This window comes from Phaethon aethereus (assembly GCF_964289735.1).
Source record: "Phaethon aethereus genome assembly, chromosome: 13".
Lineage (NCBI taxonomy): Eukaryota > Metazoa > Chordata > Aves > Phaethontiformes > Phaethontidae > Phaethon > Phaethon aethereus.
In genome coordinates this window covers 11941881-11958771 of record NC_138589.1, presented here as the reverse complement: position 1 = coordinate 11958771, position 16891 = coordinate 11941881, and the positions used below count along the sequence as shown (strand labels likewise).

General features: G+C 42.1%; 1 protein-coding gene across 1 annotated transcript in view; it reads left to right on the top strand.

Moving 5' to 3' along the window:
* Nucleotides 1-16891, top strand: part of PEPD (peptidase D) — a gene marked incomplete at its 5' end in the record, with an annotated part of 146066 nt that overhangs the window by 43001 nt on the left and 86174 nt on the right. Inside the window, one exon of the mRNA XM_082005932.1 lies at nucleotides 606-652. Coding sequence (XP_081862058.1) covers nucleotides 606-652 — 47 coding nt within the window. The remainder of the gene's footprint in view (nucleotides 1-605; nucleotides 653-16891) is intronic.

Sequence of the window (16891 nt, the reverse complement as noted above, 5' to 3'; positions counted from 1 at the left end):
TTCATTCACCTTGGTCCTTCATCATCCCTGAATAATCTTATCACATCTGAGAGAATTTCTTCCATAGAGCAGCTGCCTAGAACTTTTATAATACAGAAACAGGCAAAAGAATAAAACTGGTGTACATTCTCAGAAATCTGAGAACAAAAATCAGATTTATGGGTTGTAAGAGTGTTAAATTTAGTAGCTTTCTGTTGATTCAGATTGCAAAGTACAAAAGAGGATCTTCCTTTGTGGTGTATTCCAGTTCACAGTTTTGTTTTGCTGGTGTTTTATAAAAGCAAAACAAAAGGACTTGCTGCCAAGTTCACCAAAGCTTTCAGAATTAAGCATTGGTATCTTGATGAGCTGCACTTCATTAGGATATAGTAGTTTGGCAATTAAACTTGCTTTATTGCTGCAGACTGCAGGCATTTATAAAGATTAAAATGAGTTTGATTTCTAATGTAGTTTGAAAATGCATGTACTGATGTAAATTTAAATGAAGTACAGATGATTTTTTTGTAATATAGGTTCCTCTGGAGATACTCAGTCATAAGTCATAAATTTATAAATATGAGATTCCCTCCTGCTATGAATGTCCCATGTTCATATGTATTTTACAGGTAATGAAGGCAGTGAAAGTGGGCATGAAAGAATACGAGATGGAGAGGTAAGAGTTTTTTGATAATTGTAATAAAAAGGAGACAGTCTCTAGTAGGGGTAGAAGCAATAGCTGAGGCAAAGCAGCAGCATTGATTCAGTTGAAACTGAGAGCTCATTGCTGTTTGAAGGCTGTTGTAGGCATTATTTTATTATTTTGAGGTGGTACTTCATCATGTATTCAAACATGTATTTTGGTGATAGTTTAGTGTACCATAAGTTTCTTCCTGGAGTTTTAGTAATTTACAGAAGCTTTACAAAATAGCTGTTGTTATTGTTTGAAGCCATCCAATAAAATGGTGTTTATAGATAAGCATTGCCCTTATCCTTGTTATGCTTGGAAGACTGCACGTATGAGTGCTTATGAACCTTATAAAAGGCTGTGTTCAATTACATTTTGCCTGCAATTACAAGTTGGCATTACCTGTACTTAGCCTGTACAAGGAACTCATCTCACAAATAGATGTTACTACAGCTGCTAAGAAGTCAATAAGAATACAGCATATCTCTTTTATGTTGAAGAAAACATGGTGTACAGGCATGACTTGAGAGCACTGGGGCGACTGGTCTATGGAGCGGGAGCACAGGTAGTGTTTTCGTCAATCCCTTCAGTGACGGGGAAGAACGCTGAAAGGAACAGGAAAGCACACCTGATCAACACGTGGCTCAGGGGCTGGTGCCGTTGTCAGAATTTTGGGTTTTTTGACCACGGGGCGGTTTACATGGCACCGGGCCTACTCGCAGCTGATGGAGTGCAACTGATGCCGAGGGGCAAAAGGATTCTTGCTCATGAGCTGGCAGGCCTCATTGAGAGGGCTTTAAACTAGATTTGGAGGGGGGAGGGGCTAAAACCGGGCTCACTAGAGTTGAACCTAGGGGTAGGTTCAACGTGCCAGAGTTGAAATCGATAGCCCGGCTCAGGTGCATCTACACCAATGCACGCAGCATGGGCACCAAACAGGAGGAGCTGGAAGCCATTGTGCAGCGCGACAACTATGACGTAGTTGCCATCACAGAAACATGGTGGGATGCTTCTCATGACTGGAGTGCTGCAATGGATGGCTATAAGCTCTTCCGAAGGGATAGGCAGGGAAGGAGAGGCGGTGGGGTGGCTCTGTATGTTAGGGAGTGTTTTGATTGCATAGAAATCGAAGACTGTGAAGACCAAGTAGAGTGCTTGTGGGTAAGGATGAGGGGGAAGGCCAATGAGGCAGATATCCTGCTGGGAGTCTGTTACAGGCCACCCAACCAGGATGAAGAGACGGATGAGACATTCTATAAGCGACTGGCGGAGGTCTCGCATTCGCTGGCCCTTGTTCTTGTGGGGGACTTCAACCTACCGGACATCTGCTGGAAGTATAACACGGCAGAGAGGAAACAGTCTAGGAGGTTCCTGGAGTGTGTGGAGGATAACTTCCTGATGCAGCTGGTGAGTGAGCCCACCAGGGGAGGTGCCTTACTGGACCTGCTGTTTACAAACAGAGAAGGACTGGTGAGAGATGTGGTGGTTGGAGGCCGTCTTGGGCTTAGCGACCACGACATGATAGAATTCTCGGTTGTGAGGGAAGTAAGGAGAAGGGTCAGCAAAACTGCTATCATGGACTTCCGGAGGGCAGACTTTGGCCTGTTCAGGTCACTGGTTGAGAGAGTCCCTTGGGAGACAGTCCTGAAGGACAAAGGGGTCCAGGAAGGCTGGACAGTCTTCAAGAAGGAAATCTTAAAGGCGCAGGAGCAGGCGGTCCCCATGTGCCGTAAGAAGAGCTGGCGGGGAAGGCGACTGGCCTGGCTGAACAGGGAGATTTTGCTGGGACTCAGGGAAAAGAGGAGAGTTTATCACCTCTGGAAGAAGGGCCAGGCAACTCACGAAGAGTACAAGGATCTCGTTAGGTCAAGCAGGGACAAAATTAGAAAGGCAAAAGCCCAGCTAGAGCTCAGTCTGGCCACAGTCGTAAAGGATAATAAAAAATGTTTTTACAAATATATTAACAACAAAAAGAGAGGCAAGGAGAATCTCCATCCCCTACTGGATATGGCGGGGAACATTGTCTCCAAGGACGAGGACAAGGCTGAGGTACTTAATGCCTTCTTCGCCTCAGTCTTTAATAGCCAGTCCAGGTATCCACAGGGTATTCAGCCCCCTGAGCTGGAAGACGGGGATGGAGAGCACAATGTACTCCTCATAATCCAGGAGGAAGCAGTCAAGGACATGCTAAGCCAGCTGGACACCCACAAGTCTATGGGGCCTGATGAAATCCACCTGAGAGTACTGAGAGAGCTGGCGGAGGAGCTTGCCAAGCTGCTCTCCATCATTTATCAGCAGTCCTGGTTAACAGGGGAGGTCCCAGAAGACTGGAGGCTTGCCAATGTGACGCCGGTCTACAAGAAAGGCCGGAAGGAGGATCCTGGGAACTACAGGCCTGTCAGCCTGACCTCTGTACCAGGGAAGATTATGGAGCGGTTGGTCTTGAGAGTGCTCACAGGGCACCTGCAGGACAACCAAAGGATCAGGCCCAGCCAGCATGGGTTCATGAAAGGCAGGTCCTGCTTGACCAACCTGATCTCCTTCTATGACCAGGTGACCCGCCTAGTGGATGAGGGAAAGGCTGTGGACGTTGTCTACCTGGACTTTAGTAAAGCCTTTGACAGCGTCTCCCACAGCATTCTCCTGGAGAAACTGGCGGCTCGTGGCTTAGACAGGTTTACTCTTCGCTGGGTGAGGAACTGGCTGGATGGCCGAGCCCAGAGAGTTGTGGTGAATGACGTTAAATCCAGCTGGCGGCCGGTCACAAGTGGTGTTCCCCAGGGCTCGGTTCTGGGGCCGGTCTTATTCAATATCTTTATTGATGATCTGGATGAGGGAATTGAGTGCTCCCTCAGTAAGTTTGCAGATGACACCAAGTTGAGTGGGAGTGTTGATCTGCTGGAGGGTAGGAGGGCTCTGCAGAGGGATCTGGACAGGCTGGATCGATGGGCCGAGGCCAACTGTATGAGGTTTAATAAGGCCAAGTGCAGGGTCCTGCACTTTGGCCACAACAACCCCATGCAATGCTACAGGCTTGGGGAGGAGTGGCTGGAGAGCAGCCCGGTGGAAAGGGACCTGGGGGTGCTGGTTGACAGCCAGCTGAATATGAGCCGGCAGTGTGCCCAGGTGGCCAAGAAGGCCAACAGCGTCCTGGCCTGTATCAGGAATAGTGTGGCCAGCAGGAGTAGGGAAGTGATTGTGCCCCTGTACTCGGCACTGGTGAGGCCGCAGCTTGAATACTGTGTTCAGTTTTGGGCCCCTCACTACAAGAAGGATGTTGAGGTGCTGGAGCGTGTCCAGAGAAGGGCAACGAAGCTGGTGAGGGGTCTGGAGCACAAGTCTTATGAGGAGCGGCTGAGGGAACTGGGGTTGTTTAGTCTGGAGAAGAGGAGGCTGAGAGGAGACCTTATCACTCTCTACAACTACCTGAAAGGGGGTTGTGGTGAGGTGGGTGTTGGTCTGTTCTCCCAAGTAACTAGTGATAGGACAAGAGGAAATGGCCTCAAGTTGTGCCAGGGGAGGTTTAAATTGGATATTAGGAAAAATTTCTTCACTGAGAGGGTGGTCAGGCATTGGAACAGGCTGCCCAGGGAGGTGGTGGAGTCGCCACCTCTGGAAATGTTCAAAAAACGTGTGGATGTGGCGCTTCAGGACATGTTTTAGGGGACATGGTGGTGCTGGATTAATGGTTGGACTTGATGATCTTAAAGGTCCTTTCCAACCTAGTAGAAAAAAAGGAGAAAAAAAAAAAAAAAGGCATATATAGGAAGGATTGGCTGCTCCTAACTGATAGAGTAGTGATGTGTCTAGATACAAGGAAAACATTGCCTTGTCTTTTAAATCAGTATTTACATTAGATCAGCAGCAGCCTGTCTTATAAAGCACAGTTTTGATCACCAAGTGAATTTATTTTTAGCTCACATACAGAATTTAATGCTCTAGTTGAAGATGTGCCTGCTCATTGCAGGGGAGGTAGACTAGATGATTATTAAATGTGCCTTCCAACCCAACCTATTCTATGATTCTGTGATTTTCAATTTTCTAAGTATTTGCATAATGAAGAAATAGAAAATAGCAGTCATATCTCGGTTACTGTTGTTTCTTGACAGTAATTTTTCAAACGTTAGTAAGCAGCCTAATTCGGCACCCAGTGAAGGGGAAATAAAGTGACCTCAGGATTTGTCATCAGGGTTTCAAGGTAGCTCAAAAAATAAATAATGCCCTTAGGACATATGCAATATGGAAAAAGTGTTGTTACATTTAAGCAGTTTGAATTTCTACAGACTCTATAGGCCTGTGCCTATAACTTGACTGTGCTTCAAATTGCACTTATATGTACCACCCTGTAACAGAGAAAAAAATGTTGTATGCAATACATTCCCCTGTTAACTTCATTAATGAACCTTGTGTTTGTGTTCATTTTACTCACTGCCCATGCCATACATGCTGATAGTGAAATTTTCTCTCTGGAAGTCAACAGGAATAAAAAATTTCCATAAAGCAGTTTGTTCTCAAGTGCTTTTAAATGTCACAATTCTGTCAGTTTGGTTTAAATGTCATGCAACAAATACATATATATACACACACTCTTCTGTAAGTCTGTGAGGTATATTGCATTTTCCCTCCAGGACTTACTTTCTTCTCAGGCTAGCTTCTTCCATACATGTCAACCTTTTGAAAAGATTATTTGTCTTTCAATTAAAAAAATAAATAAATTAAGCAACTGTCTATTAAACCTATTTAAAATTGCCTTCTGTTCTTCCATATGTCTTGATAGATTACACTTCTTGAAAGAGTTTGAGGTTATTTCAGTAATGAAAGAGGTCTTGGCAGACTACCTCTGTAGCGTCCGCCTTAGAGACTATAATTAGAACCTCAGTTTCTGTTGCTGGTGGAATTCATCCCTGCTCCTGTTTCCGTTCCCTTATTGCTTAGGCGAAAAGGGTCCTAAAAATGTAAACCCACCATTTCCACACCTTTCTGGGAAGAAATGTGTTGAAATGTTTATAAATTAAGTTAGAAAACAGTCTAGGAAATCTCTAATCTGTATGCAGATAAACCCATTAATGTAGTCTAAGAAGGGTACTTTCAAAGACCTAAAAAGAGGTAAGATCCAAAACCAGACCAAATTTTCATTGAAATAGTAGAGGGTTTTGATTGTTTGGTTTTTTGGTTTGAGGGGTTTTTTTTGGCAATAGGCTGGATAGCTTGCATTTGGCTGCTTTGGTAGATCTGAAATCTAAGGGTGCAGAGAACTAAAATTCTTATCTGTATAGGTTTATCAAAAGTATTCACACTTGTATTTAAGGGATCAATTAAAAGTTAATTAAGCTTTTAATTTTCTGATGTTTCTAGGATGTCCACTCCCTTTGCAAATGCTTTCTGAATTGTGTGGCCCTCTTCGCCAGGTGAATTTACAGTTCCCACTGATAGCTGTGAAATTGTGCATTTTTGAAATGAGTATAGAGATCTCTTGAAATGTGGCAAATAACCCCCCCTTCATATTGTTTTACTTCATTCATTGACCTTGGTACAAGTCATTTTTGGTACAGAGCTGGCCTGACCCTGTCTGCTAGAAATAATAATGCCAGAGATCTCAAAAGCAATTAAAATTTTGCATTATTACGTGTAGGACCTAAGTGTTGCCTTTTCTTTGTTCATTCGGTTAGGCGGCCTTCCTAGAAAAAGAGTCATTTTACTTCTACTGTATCATACAGCAAGAACATGTTAAAATACTCTAGGAAATGTATCTAAGTTGTCAATATATAAAGCAAGTTATACTTCTAGGATTAGGATTCTCTGAGAAGTAATTTGAAGGAAATAAGTAAATTATGGAGAAATCTCTACATAAGATAATGTCTTTATTTTGAGGGTTGAAAGCGAGCTTTAGAACTATGCTGGAAGTATTCTTTGTGATTAGGGTCCACTGGTAAAAAATTTTGAACCAGTAATGCATTAATGCTGTGGTATATAAAAAAAAATTAATGCATTTAACTGCAAGTCCAGTCAGCTCTGGCTTCTTTTTTTTGATTTGATGTTATTTAATATGTGGTTGGTTGACTTTAAGGAGACAGCCAAGGCAATTATCTACAAACAGTAATTCACAGCATGTGTAAATGCATGTAGAGTCATTTTGGTAGGTCAGATCCTGGGTTTTCTCTGAAGTAGTTTGTTTAGTATTTGTGCTTATCTCATGTTTAATTAATCTTCTTTAATTAAAGGCTTTTAATTATGAAACTGCTCTGTAGTGAATATATTGTTAAAATACAGCAAAATGATAAAAGAAATCTCTTCAGCTTGAAGTGTGTGAAAAAAATTTGTGATTTCAGCTAAGTTGTTTTAAGTGTGTACATATAAACAAGAATATTTTGTGCATGTATATAGATATATACATACACACTGAAAGTACTAATTAGGACCTACAATCATCTGTTTCAGCATGCTTTAAAGCGCTGGAGATATCTTCTCTAGATCAGTGTTTATCAATTGCTAGTGTGTTGCCTATTCATCTGCTTAGTATTTACCAAATGAAGATTTGAATCTTCTGTGCATTTTCTCATTCCTTCCCTTTTTTTATTGAAGAGTTTTAAGATTAGGATGGCTATTTGGAATTGTTGATTTGATTGGGGAATTTGATTGAAAGTGTATGCTGTAGCAACAGAAGAGCAACTTGCTACATACACAGTATTGGACACATAGCTATCGTATGCATTGCCCATTTTTGTGGGGTTTTATCCTATTCTTCAGTGCTATTGCACTGAAGGCCCTGTGATAGGAGTGTGTGCACAGTCCTGAAATCATTAAATGATAACATATTCATCGTTGCCTTGATGATACTGGGCAGTGCTAAGCCAGGCCTAAACGCTCATTCCCTTGTACAAGATCTCCGTAGATTATTTGACTCCCTGAACCCTCGGCAACTGCTGAACGCAGGAGCACCTTAGTGATACCATGGAAATAACTGTGGTTCTAGTACCTAGGATCCAGAAACTTGGATCCTAATCCTGTAGAGTGGGCTCTTCTAAAACAAAGGAGCAATTAGCTAGTGTAAAGGGCAGGTAGTGTAACAGTACTTTACATGTGATTTCCATCAGTAAAAGCAGCAAAGTAAGAAGAATCTGACCATACCTGCTTATAGGATGCATGATCCTGTAGCTCAGGCACTGTTGCTTTTATTATTGGCTTGCTGGGGGAAGCCACTTCATTTCCATACATCTGCTTTCCTCTCTTTAAGGTTTGCCTGCATTTCCTTCTTATGACTTTAAATGCTTCGGCGCTAAGGTTGGTACAAGTGATGGAGTGCCATATATGTTCCATATGATCTCGCAGCAGCTGGTTACCACCAGGCAGCTGGAGAGGTTCCTGGGTGCGACACCCAGATTCTCCAGGTGTGGTTGTAGAGGGGGGAGTTGGAGTTTGTTCAGAGCATGTGCCAGCCAGGTCAAGAGCTTGTTGCCCACCTGTACAGATGCCCCCTCTGTATGTAGGGCAGTTGATCTTTTAGGTCTCTACAACCATACGAATAACTGTGGTGATTTTGTAGTAGTTAATACTAAAATTAAACTCCACTCTGCTGTAACAGCAACAATATAAAGAATAAAATGGCAAGAAGGTGGCTACAGTGGTTTTTACTTATTGGTTTACAATGCTTACAGATTGTTTTTACACCTTGCCTCTCTTACCAGCCGAGGCTGATAGGAGTTCTTTATCCCTGTTCTTTTTAGTGCTGTCCCTGATTCCAAAGCAGAGCTTAGACTCTGAGATGAGTCGCTGCCATACCTGTCAATGTTAAGTTTCACTATCTGTGGAAGTCTGAGAGTGCTCTCATGGATTATGGCACTCATCTTTCGTTTATTTCTCTCTCCTCTGCTCCAGTGGAACAAACTGAAAATAAACCATACATGTTATTTCACTAGAAAAGGGAAAATAGCCAGAATAATTTTAGTTTCCCTTGGGTATTTCCTTTTAGTGAAATGCTGATTATTTTAGCTAATCAGGATTTGCCATTTACCATCTCCTGATAGATTTTGCTCTTTGAATGTTCTTGAGAAAGTCACTGACTTCTGCAGCAAATAATCTTTAAAAATATTTCTATTTTTGACATGATCCAGTTTTTGTGTTTAGAATTTCAGCTGAAGCATAGCCTTTTTAAGTCCTTCGCATAAGGGTGTGTGGATAGTATACAAGAATGCCCATTGCAGATGACAAAAATACACAGGTGAATTCTTCACAGTTGATTTTTGACATGGGAATGGTGTTGAATTGTGCCATGACCCTCACTGGTATTTTGTATAGGATTTATTTTTATTAAACAAGAGAGCAGCACTCCATTAATCCCAACCAGCATGTCAGTCTGCTCAGTTACTGAAATGTGTTTTTCTTTTCCTTTCATTTTTTTTTGACAGTTGGTAGCATTGTGTAGCCTGAAAATGGTTTGACTGCCTTGTTTCCCAAAGCTGCCTCACAATTAGAGGTGATGGGCTTTTACATGTAGGTTACTACTATCAAAAGGCTGGATTTAGAACTCGAAAATACATGAAAAAAATCTGAAAGAGAGGAGGAAGGTGGCCTTTCCCCACGTTTTGAAAAACCAAACCAAACCAAAACACTTGTTTTTTCTTTGTTTCTGCATGCCTGTGTGATAGGACTGATGTATGTGTCTGTCTGCTGTCTGGGCAGTATTTTGGTGCTCAGACATCCTGAACTGGATATTATTTATTTGCCTTTATATTCAGTTCTAGTAGAAGGGTCGAAGGAAGAAATGGATCAGCAGCAATTTCTGGTTTTAGCAAAATGTCCACATTGTGCAGCGGCCCAGGAGCTTCTGTTCAACAAGGATTGTACTAGGCCTGGCAGGGAAGCGACTAAATGAGCCGGTGGTTTCATACCTGTGCCGGAGGAGCACCTGGTGGGAGGCAGCAGCTTGGGGTCACCCAGAACTTCCTAAAAATGGTGGTACAAAATGACCTACAGCTGTCCAGGGCCAGGTAGGCAGCTTAGTGCAACTCTGACAGCACATGTCGGGTTGCGGCTAATTGCTTAGGTTGAGCGAGGCACTGCATCTCAGGTGTCCAGTGCCCAGAGGGGAGTCAGATGTAATATCTCTGCTGGGAAGAGCAACTGGATCCAGAGAGACACCTCCTGCAGCCTTCCCCTCCTGCCTACCTTCCCTCAGGTACAGCTGGTCCTTTGATGTTTTAAATCAGGCTGTCTCTGCTGATTTCCTAATCCATCTGAATTAAGGTTATAAATAGTCTTAAAATAAACCTGAATTTAAAAATTGGGTTAGAAAACCCCTGAGCACTGTTTCGCTACTGTGACACACAGAGGCAGAAATGTGTATGTACATGCACTTGTCGCAGCAGAAGTGGGGTGAGGATTACCTCCTGAACATGGAGGTTTCAGCACCTCATCTGCTTCAGAAATGCTTCTCTGTGGTAAATCCACTGAGAGGTTCCAGCTGCCCCAGCCCTGGCAAACACATACCTGCTACCAGTTGCCCTGCTCTCCCCCTCTCCCCAGCTGAGAGGAGAAATATGGGGGGCAGAAACCTCCTGGGGAGAGGAGCATGGGGGCACTGGAACCTCTGAGACCAGATTTGCCTGAACTGCTGGTCTGTGTGGTCATAGTGGTTGGTGGTGGACTCCATTAACTGCTGGGAGGGAGCAGAGCAGTTCAGGTGTATTCCCAGTAACCTCTTGGCGTTTTCCCTTTGCAGGAGGTCCCATAGCAAGCTTCTATGTTCTTTCTTTCAGTAGAGGACAGCTTGGTTCACCTCCTGGATGTCACTTTAATTAGCTCTCTGTGTAGAAGAGTGCTGTTTAATTGCACGGGTCTCTTCTGTGACTTGTGATTGAAGCTCCATATAATTGGGCTTTATCTTCTTTAAAAAAAAAAAAAAAGTGGAGTCAGAGTATGTGAGAACTTTAAAATAAAACCCTCTATCAGCCCACAGATACCAAAGAACAATTACCATGCTGGTATTAGAAAACAGTTCCCTTCAGAAGGAGTGCTGTGGAAGGATGTATGCAACATGCATGCGTACAGAACTGGGCTTGCTTGCATAGCAAGATACAACCAACTTTAAATGCTGTGTCATTGTATGTCCTTACAGGGTTGTTAATCAAGTTAGTGCTGTGGTAATTTGTAATTACTCTTTTTATTATCATTTTGGAAATCAAAAGGTAGTTGCAAATTTTATTCAAATTTTTAATCTGATTGAAAATGACAAGCAATATTAATTTCTGTGGGTATTTTGTAGAGTGAGTATTACTCTTATTTATATTAAGGAAAGAACAAGCTTTCTTCTCAAGTTAGCAATGATCTCAGTTTTTACTGAATCTAGCATGGCATTGAGATAGTGAACTAATTAGCATTACTAATGACAAGCTAAGATTGGAGATATGTGAAATGGAACTTGTAAAAGACAGCAGGCTGAACTGATTATTATTTGCTGTGGATTTTGTTCATGCTTGTTCAGACAAGTCAAAAGTAAAGATTCTGCCACGTGTGAGGCTTTGTCTGCATTGTGAGCTTTAGTTCAACAATTTTTGCTAATTACTATCGAAGCAGAGAGCGCAGAATTTTGAGTTTGTTGGCCCTCATCTTTTGATAACCAGAATTGCTACGTGGTCATGCTCAGAGACTAAAAGCTTGAAGGAAATGGGTAGAATACCAAGACTGTCCATTAATAACATGATGTCGCACACTGACCTTCAGAAAATAAAAACCATTTTACACAGATGAAAACGAGCAGATTCTTTTCCTTGCTGCTGGCATGCCCCCCGCATAAATTCTTTTCCAAATTGGTTCTTAGAGCATCCTCATCGCCGTAGTGTGCAGATACCACCTTCCAGCTTATTAAGCAGCGTTTCTAACATCTATCCTGATGGTTCTTTTTTTTGTTGTTTGTTTGATTTTGTTTGATTCTCTAGGGGAATAATTGTGCAGAACTGTGTACTATTTTGGCAGGTGGTAGTTTTTTTTAGTGTGCCTATTAACAGCAGTTATGAAAAACACAAGGTCAGGATTATAATTACAGGATGATATGTGATAGTATTTTTAGTTTGTTTCTCCATGCAAATGAGCTTGGTCTCATTTGCAGAATGCTATGTTGCTCTCAAGTGTTCTAATTTTTTTAACCTAGGTCTTGGTCATGGGGTTTTAAGTGTTTGTAATCTAAGCCTATCATCTCCAAACAACAATAATTGAAAAAAATTGTTGTACGTATGGGAAGTCAAGGAAGGCAGCAAAGGACAAAGCTGCAGGTGGTTGTCTGTAGTGAGAGATGCATGAATCCTGGAGTTTGCTTAGTGCTGGAGTCTTTGTGCACAACTAATGCTGCATTTCTGCTGTCTGAGCAGAGCTGAAGGCAGCATGTGTAACTAAGGTTGAGTCTTATAGCAGGGCAGAATAAAGTTGAATGGCCAGGCAGAAGTGATGGAAAATGAACTCTAAGTGAAACGTAGGATTGGGGAGGAACCTGAATCGTATTAGACCGTAGAGATGATGTTTCTGCTAAAATGAATTTGCCCCTGTTGAGAACTCCTCAAAACCCAGTATTATTTCTGGGTTGTGTGGATTTTGCTTTCAACAGCTCTTCCTTAGTAGATCAAACTGAGCCTTGAGGCAGTCTTGGGAAGTGAGGGATACGAAAAGCTTTGCTGACAACTGAGTGTGTGTCTTCCAACTCATCTACTGAAGCCTGTATATTTAAAAGAACCAATGAGATATGTGATATTTGCAGGCTCCACAAGTTAATCCATTAGTGTAAGGTACAGTTTTGATCATTTCTCACTTGGTACAATCCTCTTGTAAAATGTCATATCTTTGAGATGTATTGGACTGGATTTCTGCTGCTTTCTTATTGCAAAATGAACGTGCTCTGTCCTCTTGGTCAGCACTGAATGCCAGAGGAGGGCAGGCATTCTTCTGTCTCTGGCTAGCAGCTAATTTGTAAAAATTGTGTGAAGTTTTTTGGGTGCAAGGTGTACCTGTAAGTTGTAAATGATAGGATTGTGTGAAGTTTAGGATGTTAGATGTTGTTTATTAATAATCTTTTGCCTGTATAATGTCTAGATTTGGTCTGTAATGGAAGGTTTGACACTGGGTATAACACATTTGATTGGGCCAACTCTCCAGGATAAATTTTTTTCTTTATTATGTGTTTGAAGGAGAAGAACATCATGTCAGTGATTAATGTGGTGTTTGGGTTGGAAATGGCAACAGCATTCAGGAGTTGGCTTCCCAGTCCTTCAAGATTTGGGGAGATTTCAGAGATCACAGAATCATTAAGGTTGGAAAAGACCTTTAAGATCATCAAGTCCAACCATCAACCCAACACCATCATGCCCACTAAACCATGTCCTGATGTTTGTGTTGGGGGAGGAGTCATCTGGTTTGATCAGAAATTCTGTCTATGAGAAGGAAGTCTGTGTTGTATGACAAGAAACCATTTAACTGAGAAAGGCCCTGGCCAGTGCGGTTTCTGTTGCTGTTGGAGATCAGAGGCATGTGTCTATAAGACCTTCTCAGGGGGTCTAGAATTTGTTCGGGTCAGGTGAGCTTGTTGGTTATTTGGGGCCAGTGGGACAAGGAGGTCTCTATTACTTGGAAGAGTTCCTGAATGGGTGTTGTAACTTCTTTCTGGTAGTTTTCTGTATTACTTTGTGCTTAATTTTCATATTGGTTCTAGAACTTGGGATCAGTGTAGTGGTTTTACCACCTATGATAGGCCCTTGGAGCTAGATTTGGTGTTTTAGGAAGATTGCTAAACCGCTGCTCTCTGGGCCTCTAGTGCAGTTTAGAATAAGCATTGAAACTTTATCCGTTCTTACATTTCAGCCCATCAGTCTGCATTAACCTCTGATTTCCACTGTTGGTGTTTGGTCTTTCTGCACATCTCTTCAGCCAGCTCAGGTTCTGGAAAACAGCCTAAGCTCTGGGAAAAAGGAGCAGCATTTTCAGATGTGGTGTGTGGATGCTTGTGGCCAGTGAATGGGGTCAGTGGGACCCTGTGAATGGGGTGCAGCTTGTTTGCAAATGAGCTTGGGGACATGCAGATTTTGTGACCTGCCTACAGAGCACCTGTGTAGTCGTTTGTTTGGCCCCTGCATTAAGAAAGGAGAGTTGAAATGTTCCGGTCAATTGGAGAAGGTGTCGTGGGTAGACTTAGTCACAAAATGTGCCTGCATCTTCCTGAACCAGGTGGAGTCCTGCTTCCTCAGCTTCCCTTCCCAGAAAAATTCTGACTTCTGCAGCTGCCTAAATCTGGTTCAGACATTGTCATTGCAAATTGAGTGTTACATCTTCTATTATCCTTAAGGCAATAGGTTTACATATCCCATAAGACAAATTACTGCATTATTCTCTATGAACAGTTCAAGTATTCAAAAAAGTATTGAGGGCAAATTAAGCTCTATATTGGGACCCCAACCTCCTTCTAAACCTAAGTCCTTACTGCGCTTCTGCTTACTCTGTGTTGTTGAACATAAGTTCAAACTTCAAATATTCAATTTGAAACTGAAAGGAAGATTATGAAGCATTGGTGATTATGTTGGCATTCTGTGTCACTGAATAGCACTTGTGTGTTATGTGCTATGTGGGTGGCTGTGTATTTGCTAAGAAGCATAACTGAAGATGAAAGTTTAATTATTTCTTCAAGGCAAATCTTCTCTCCCATGGACTTAAACTTGCATAAGAAAAATGAAAATTCATAAGGAGTGTAAAAATCGGCTAAAATTAAAAACCATTTATTTTTACCCTATTTATTCTTCTGAATAATAAAATTTCCCCATGGGTTTTTGGAACATATGTGGAATAATTACACTGTAGAAGTGGTGCTTTAGTTCAGCTTCTAGAGCTAGGGCAAACATTGTGATTATGCTGCAAGCCTAAGTCTGGGTTTTATAGAAAATCTCATTCAAGGCTCTGTTGCTGTCAAGTGCAAAAAACTGTGACCCATGGATTGGTCCCTGTGGGAGCAATTATTCTTTGCAGAGATTTTTTTTCCCAGCACTGAATATTATAAATGTCAGAAAAAAGTTTAACCCTCAGTACCTCTTAAAGAATGTTTCCATACCTGCTGGCAAGAATGTAAATTTTTAGCTTGTATTTGCAAGCATTTTATGTTTAAGCCAGGATTTTTTTTCAAAACTTGTCTTTATAAACAATTCAAAAGTAACAATGCTGTCTTTCAGTTATACTCTGCATGCCTTGGTGAAGACAAAACAGGGGCTGAAGCTGCCTGATGCTGCTTAACGCAGTGCTGTGACCAAGCCTCTCATGATGGGATTCTTGCACGTTGGGTGCAGTGTGAACCGATGATTAAAACCTCTTGTCTACCCGTAGCAGAGGGAAGGGAGAATGTGGAGTGAGTGTGGGGTTGCTTAGGAACACAGGTTACCATCTGATATTCAGTATGCATGAGTGAAATGTTTTGGTGAACAAGAGGAATATGTCCATCTTACAGCCATTGGTCTGTGGAAGGCAGGGAGTAGAATCTGGAGTAAAATCCCAGGAGACAATGCTTACCTTCAGGGGAATCTGCTTCCTCTTGCAAAGATGCAATGTGTGCATTTTCACTACTTTAATTCTGGTGTTTGTTTAAGTCTTACCAATCAAAGCATGTGCATCGTTCCTAGCAGAAATTAAAATAATATTTGTCTATTACTTAAAATAGCAGATCCAAATCCAGCAGATTTCCTGCCCCCATCTCTCTCCCTTTTCTCATGTATCATCTTCAGAGCTTAGCACAGTTTGGTCATCATCTGTGATGAAATGGATAGAACTTGCCTCAGGTGTTCAAAGGTTTTGCAAAGTGAAAGTAGTCATGAGATGCGAAGAAGGATGTTACACCACCTATCTCTGAAGTTCAAGTCTGACATGGACAGAAGCACCTTTCTCTTACCATAATACTGCACTGAGGCATAAAGACAAATTGGTCCTAAATATACCAGCCCTGGGACAGGAAGGATCACTTTCATTTGTACCTTTTTTTTTTTTTTCAGTTGGTGATTTGTATTTATTACATCATTTGACGCTTTTCTAAATTTAAAATATTGATGATACCTAAAATAGTCTCAGGCAGTATTAAGTGAAGAGCTGCTGGTTTTGAGAAATGAAGAGAGGATGTTGAAAGTAAAAAATGGATAAGTTTTTTCAGTTGGGCTTGTGCTAAAGGATGCAGATTCATTTGTGTGGGCAGACACAAGAGATATCTTAGCTCTTGTGTAGAACTTCCAGTGAAATTTGTCCTTTTTTTTTGTTTGTTTTTTTGTTTGTTTGTTAGGAAAGGTGCATTAGGTTTTGGTTCAGTTATGCTAGGCATGCATAATTGTAGGAAGAAGTAATTTTTAAAGATTTTGTGAGGCCTTTCAGCGGTTCAAAAGTTTATTCCAAAACATTATGACAAACACCTAAAAGTTTGTTCCAAAATATTATGGTGAAACGCACTGTCCTGAGATTGTGTGCCATGTTATGGAGCTCAGGTGAGATGGCTAGTTCTTTTGTGGAGCTCCATACCCTCCTGTAGGTTATCCCGCTTGCTCTACACAAAAAGTACTGCTTCTCTACAGGCACCCTGGCTGTACCTACATCTGCAGGACTGATCCCTGTGTATTATTTTTTGCTATGGTATTATGTGTTCGTACTGTGCCAGGTTGCTTAGCTGTGGTTGGTGTGGCTGAGTGGGGAGCGCTTAGGGTGCTACTGGAGCCAGTTTGAGTACGGGGTCCTGTTCCTCCGTGCGAGCCAGCGCTCTGCAGCAAGTTCATCTTGACAGTCTGCTGGTGGCGTTGCATTGATCCTCAACACCGGAACGGGGTGTGGGGCTCCCGGCTTCCAACTTACAGCTACAAATCATGGTAAATCACAGCTCTCACCATTGTCACTCCAAATAAACGTCAGAAAATTACCAAGTGCCATTCATCTTCCTTCACTGCTTCCACACCTGCTAATTAGCTCTCGGCTAGCATCCAGTGCCCCTCACCGTGCAAGTCCCCAGACTGCTGAGATATGCTCAAACTCCTGTATGTACCTTTTCTTGCATCCAACCAGCTACAGCTGCTAGGGCTTGTGCAGCAGCAGTCTGGGATGCTGGTGGAAGCCTGCCGTTTGTAGCAGTGTGCACTGTTTGTACGAAAACATGAGCACAGGGCTTCCCAAAGCTGGCAGCTGGCTGATGAAAACTTGGCTTGAAGTATTTGCTTTTATCTGGAAAGAACCTGA